The following is a 6,789-nucleotide window of genomic DNA, read 5'->3' as shown; positions in this document are numbered from 1 at the left end:
TAAACGAACTATATCTATGACGTCATGAAGCGGACGTTCTCTGAGCTCAACCGGGCTGCTGGGGTCTGTTGGTGTCATTTGTTGTAACATGTGCTATTGCTTTGTTAAAGAGTTATAGTTTTTCACCGTGAGATTTGCACAGCCTTTCATTCCATATGGGATGATTTTCATATTGAGTCAACTGGTCATTTTTACCAGGTATGTATAATTTTAATAATCATATACAGGATGACGAAATATCTGAGACAAGTTCAGTCCCAAAATTGGGATTTGCAAGCGCACAAAACGTTTCTGTTTACCAATAACCCACGTAGCTATACAGGGCTCGGGGTATGCTGTTAGTCACTGTTAATACACAAGGTCGTGCGGTATTATTTTACCTAGACGTAGTGAATATTATTTTACCTAGACGTAGTGACTCCGATTGCCATCATATTGTGTTTGAAAGTTCTATGCTTATCGGGATTTACAGAGAACACGGTAATGGCAAGGGAGTCTGTCCTTTGTTTTACAGTCTGTGAGTGAATGTTCAAAAGACGCTCTCGAAGTCTCAAGCCACTTTTAATTTTGCGACGCCCCCCCCCCCCAAGCCCGCCCCCCAAAAGTTATGAACACAACGTTCCTGAGTGCATTTTGTAAGGCCTAGAATATAGTCGCCATGAGTGATCCGAGTCTGTCACAAGTTTTTCAAATTGACGATAGCGATGACGAGCTTACGGCCTTTTTCTCCACATTTTCACTTCCCGAAATCAACAAGCAAAGCTCTCCAGAACGGAGAGATCCGTGTTTCACTGATCCTGGAAGGCTAGAGAAGACAGTAGCCCTACAAAATACGAACGAAGTCGCTATACAAGGGAAGTCTCATGTTGTGCCTAGTGTGGTAGAGCCAGCTCAAGTTCAGCGTCTTGATGACAGCATCGTAGCAGGTATGTCTTGTTTTGTTGTATGTTTCTTTAAACTGATGAGTGAATGTACAGGTCGAAAAAAACATTCTAAGGTAATGTTCCCACGTAATGATATTGAGGATGCGCAGAAGATGTATTTAACCTAAGGACACATTAAAAAGGCAAAGCTTATCAATTTAGGTTGCCTATGCTCAAGGTCATGGGAGAAGAAAATTATCTCTCTAACAAGGTAGGCTGATATTCAGACGTAAGCCTTTCATTCCCCATTCGTTTTCGATCGAGGAAATTTTCCTCTCTCGGGTCATGTTGCCATTTCTACAAGATACAGAACTCGAAGGTTAAATATCCGTCAGTGGATTTGTTTTCCTCGTGTGTGTAGAGAGGGAGCAAATTGTTGGGTATCATGGCTATCCTTTTTTAAGTTTTTAGTTACTTTAATGCCTAAAGTCAGTAGTTTCCCATATGTAGATGTTTTTCTCGGCGCACGCAAAAAAAAAACTATTATTATGAAATAAAAAAACTCAAACATGTTATGATAGAGGTAATGCTTTATACAGAACGCCAGCAACAGGATCTTACCATTCCCCTTCATCCTGACCACTATCACGGAGTTAAGAGATCGGTTACCAAAATGCCGTCTTCAACTATTTCTGTCTTTTATCTTGCTCATAGCGTTAAAGGTCATCAGTGCTTTGCTGTTTGTGTTGTAGTTCAAGACGCCAATTATACTGCCTTTAAGAAACACATCTTTAATTTTATAGCATCATGCATCCTTTCAAATAGAAGTATCCCAGAATTTGCCTTGAATGACCTGATTGATTTATGAATAGATTCAAGGATCTTGTACAGTATCCGACGCGTTCTCTGCTAGAAGAAGAAATTCATATTGCTCGAAGACCACAAGGTTCGTTCTTATTAACAACCTATTTATCGAATTTTAGAAGTTCATACGCTTAACGGATAAAAAGATCAATTTTGATATTTAATTTTGTTACCTTAAAGTTTCTTGAGGTAGGGGCAAGCCCTTTTCTCACCTAACGTTAGGTACTGAGTTTTAATTTAATCTACGAAGCCACTTCTGCCATGAAGACAAAGCGAGAGTATTTTCCATTCGTTTTATACATGCCTACTCTGTACAAGAAAAGTCAAGTTTACGAATATCACGATAACGTCACTGCAGAAGTTTCAGTTAAGATGTTCATATATTAATCATTTCCGGTCTAGGAACTGGTAAGATTATGACGTGTTAAAACTCGCCTGTCGTCTGAAGTATCTTAAAATCTTAACCACGCCCTCTCATTGTGCTACGTACGTACTCGCTACGTACCGATCTGTTGGTTATTCATTCGATGTAATGTGCTCACTGCGCACTTGTAAATTGCTTATGCGCGATAAACTGCATGGACAAGTGTATTGCCCCTTCAGTACGAAGCCTATTGATAGTTCCCAAGAGTTCAAAACAGACCAAAATAATCGCCATGATGGCTAACGGCTCACATGACATATCAGATATGTAGCTAGTGTTGCAACACATTACGTAACCATCATAGACTGGGATGTGCTCAACCTAAGGATTAAGGGTGGAGAGACCTCCTTGCTTTAAAGCTAATGTCCTTTCTGTTTACTACCCGGAACGGTTGAGGCGGGATTATTAGCAGCAAACTAAATCACGAACTATTTATTTACACGATGAGCAAAATGTTCTCCACACACACGCACACACACACACACACACACACACACACACACACACACACACACATATATATATATATATATATATATATATATATATATATATATATATATATATATATGTGTGTGTGTGTATACAGTATGTACAGTATGTATGTGTGTGTGTATTGGTATGGTCAAAATTAATGTGGCAACCCACGGTCAAACATGGAACTGCCAGGTTCGGCACATATGCATTGTTTCCTACCCCAAGATATATGGTCCAGGAAGGGTCATTAGAATGAAAGGGGGATGTATTTGGGAGACTTGAATCTATGCTTAACTGTTGTTGTGGAAATTTTTGCCGCTGGGGATTCATCCACAATGTAGCAGTTGAAGCATTACTATAGAAGTGATCGGTGTTTTGTGTTTCCTTTGGTGCATCTAATTATTAGGGAAAGAACTTAGTTATATATATATATATATATATATATATATATATATATATATATATATATATATATACACACACATATATATATATATATATATATATATATATATATATATATATATATATATACATACATACATACATACATACACACACATAAATTATATATATAAATCTTTTCTTGGGGCTTCAGCTAAATTTATTGCCACGTCATAAGTTTTAATATATATATATATATATATATATATATATATATATATATATATATATATATATATATATATATGTGTGTGTGTGTGTGTTGTCTTTTCTATTTCACAGAGAAGTTATATTTGCAGGCCTTTTCCTTTTCATGCCTCAGAAACCTTCGAAGAGATGGTGTTGTTTATGCAGTCTTTAAATGATTTTCACCTTTAATCATAGTTATTATTATTATTATTATTATTATTATTATTATTATTATTATAGAGCTGTTCGCTCATGCTGGTGAATAACCATTCTCCTAATTATTATCTGTCGTTTGCATACGTACTCAAGGTTTTCCTGTGTATTATTCATCTAACCACAGCGATTACAAATGCTTCATTTCAGTTATATACAAGAGACCTTCGCACTATCTAGCGTCCAAGTGTTTTAACCTGAATTTGACGAGTGCAGGTGCGCCCTGGTCTGGGTGTGTTGTTTATTTTAGTAATCAGTGACATGTAGACAAATAATCTAACAATTACCTAGTTATATGAATAGTCCATGTAATTTCCATACTATTTCTTACCATACACACTTATTCTGCTATTACAGATATGGTTATTATCAACGAATACTAATGCTTTGTTGTTTGGTCGCTTTGGTGATTTCACATGTTTAAACATTAAGGTTTTGGCAATGAAAGAAGAATACTGTATAGAATATTGTTTTCAGGTCTTCGTACTTGATCAAGCCGAAAGTTAAGACCCAAGAGTTCAAAGGCTGAATAATTTCATCATTTACTTTCGTTACCCTGTCATTTAGAATGTTCTTTTTCTTAATACTTCTCAGACAAATGATTGCTCACTATGTCTCTTAGTATCAATACTAATCTTTCACGTTCTCTCTCGCAGTGACCCCACAAGTCCCAGCAAATCAGCCATTGGTCAGCAGTTCTGGAGGCAACGCTGAATCTTTGGCATCTGTACCAATACCTTCGGCTGAAGCCTCCGATATTAGCGTCGAGGAATTGGGGGCGACTCCAGAAGATGCAGCGTCAGCAGGTCACGCTTCAGCCCGTCGAAAGAAAGAGCGTCTGTGGGAGAGGACAGTGCCCTTTGACGATCCAGTGGAGGAGAAGAAAAGAAAGAACGCCATCAAAGCCAAAAAAAACCGCGTCAAGAGAGACAGCGAAAGCCAAAGGCTGAAGCTGAAAGCTGAACAAGTTGAAAGAAGCCTCAGAATGGCGAATGAAGCTCTTAAAAAGGAACAGATAAAGAATGCCGTCCTATCAAAGGAAATAAAAAATCTCAAGGAACTTCTGCAGGCGGTACTTGGTGGACGACAATTTCAAGTTTGCTACGTGGCGAACCAACAAAACCCTCAAAAATAGGCAATGGTTGAATGTTGTTTCAAGAAGAAATGTATGGATTTGTTATGTTTGGACATAACCTCAACAATCTGTGAAGAACATGATTTTGAACTGCCGCAGAAAATATGACTATATTTCTAGCAAGCGGTATTATTCTTTGTCAATATTCTGCAAAAAAAATATCCATAATAAAACTGGCAATCATGAAAAGACCGTACTAGATGTATAAAAGGACTTGGGACATTTCAAGAAAATAAAATATCTCTAGAATTCACGTAGTTTAAAATTTCCTTGTTTTACTTTGGTGGGTTTGATGAGGCGCCATGATGACACGCATTGTAGACCGTAAGTATTCTCTTGACAGTAAAGTTGTGACACAGCCTTTGTGTCAGTGCTGTGATTGCTGATGCTCGAAGATATAAGAAAGGTTGTAATGGTACTTGATGAGCCAGGCCTCAGTTCTTAAAATATCAACTGGAAAATGACGATTCCATGATGTAGCCTACCTAATGTACAGATCAGATGGCAACATTTTGAAAAAGATAAAAATAGATTTTAATCCTTTATCAATTATACCATCATCTCATGAGATGTACACACCCAAATTTCTGGCATCATTTGTTAAATTTTTTTGTCTTTTAGTGCTGAGAGAACAGGGTTGCAGTCATGGTGAATGCTAATTCTCATCTTACGCTTTGAATATCTCGGTAAAATGCTAGTTGATGAATAAGGTCTCTGGTTTGCTGAGTTCTGTTGCACCCAAATGTCTCTTAACAAAGCAAAGTAACACCTAATTTTCCATGTAGCAATTAATCAAAATGTGGTATGCGCCGCCTGGTTGATGTACTATTTCTTTTGCGTCTCCTCCAATCACGTAATTGTTACTGGTAAAGAATATAAACAACCTCTCCAGGCCACTTTGAAAGAAAATGCGCTTAACCGCCAACATTTAAACAGTAAGCAACATGTACTGAGAGTCCTTTAAATTTTTGGGTTTGTTTTACCTTAATAAATCTATATCTGTGATGTAAGTAGGTGTCATGTTTTTTTTTTTTTTTTTGTTTTATTTTTGCATGCAATCCTCTATCAACTGCTAAAAGCCTCCTGTCACGGCAGAATTCTGAACAAAGCAGGTAATGCAGTATTTTCACTGATGGAGTGATGTGAGAAGTCAAAGAAAAAGGACAGTGTATGTATATATATATATATATATATATATATATATATATATATATATATATATATATATATGTATATATATATGTATAACTGAATATATGGAACGTGATGTATATAAATAAAGATAAAATGTGGAGTGCTGCGAGGCCTTTCGACACTAACTGCTGAATCACTCTAGGCCTCAAAAAATATGGAATCTTTATGATGAATATTATATATATATATATATATATATATATATATATATATATATATATATATATATATATATATGTATGTATATATATATATATATATATACATATATATATATATATATACATACATACACATAGGCACTACCAAGTTGCATGATAAGATGGGTTCTGATTAGAGCCAGAAAAGGTTGATGTTTGCAGATGATACAGAATGACTATAGGGATAGTGAAGAGAAACTGCAGTGAATAGTGGAAGACTTTGAAGTACTTGCAGGAGCAAGGTTATGAGGGTAAGTTGGAACCAGAAAGATGATGTAACAGTGAATGTTACTGTGGATGGTGAGGGAATGGAAGCGACAGACTCTTCTAAGTGCTTGGGAGTAAATATTTCGGGCGACGACGGTACGATCAGAGAAAAGATGAGTTACAGAGTAGGAGGAGTAAGAAAGGGAATAGGATGCGTGCATTAGCTTGGGAGGACACTAGAAGCGTCAACGGAAGTCAAGGCCGAAATGAACCAATTCTCTTCTATGGGAGTGAAGTGTAGATAGTGAATGGAATTGAAAAACGGAGGTGGGCGATGTAAATATGAAATGTTTCTTTAGTATTGGTGGTAGAAGAGAGACTGAAATGTGGGTAAATGTAGAAATACATGAAAGGGCGACTGAAGTTTTAGCACAGGTGAAAGGCTGGATCAAAGTGTTTTGAGGTGATTGAGTCATGCGGAAGGAATGGAGGAATTGTTGGGAGGAAGTAGGTTGGGAAGGCCTGGGGTTGATAAATGGAGTGACAAGAGTATTGAAGAGGAGAGGCCTCCACTTTCAT

At 36.9% G+C, this 6,789-nt stretch overlaps 1 protein-coding gene across 1 annotated transcript; it reads left to right on the top strand.

Moving 5' to 3' along the window:
* The first annotated feature begins 275 nt into the window (after positions 1–275).
* Positions 276–4,858, top strand: LOC136837082 (uncharacterized). The gene is made up of 2 exons (XM_067101687.1): positions 276–926; positions 4,131–4,858. The coding sequence occupies exons 1-2, from the start codon at positions 659–661 to the stop codon at positions 4,607–4,609; spliced, it is 747 nt and encodes a 248-aa protein (XP_066957788.1). The 5' UTR covers positions 276–658; the 3' UTR covers positions 4,610–4,858.
* The last annotated feature ends 1,931 nt before the right edge of the window (positions 4,859–6,789 follow it).

Source organism: Macrobrachium rosenbergii, chromosome 57, assembly GCF_040412425.1.
Source record: "Macrobrachium rosenbergii isolate ZJJX-2024 chromosome 57, ASM4041242v1, whole genome shotgun sequence".
Taxonomy (NCBI): domain Eukaryota; kingdom Metazoa; phylum Arthropoda; class Malacostraca; order Decapoda; family Palaemonidae; genus Macrobrachium; species Macrobrachium rosenbergii.
Note: the sequence above shows the minus strand (reverse complement) of the source record. Positions and strands in the feature narration are given on the sequence as shown.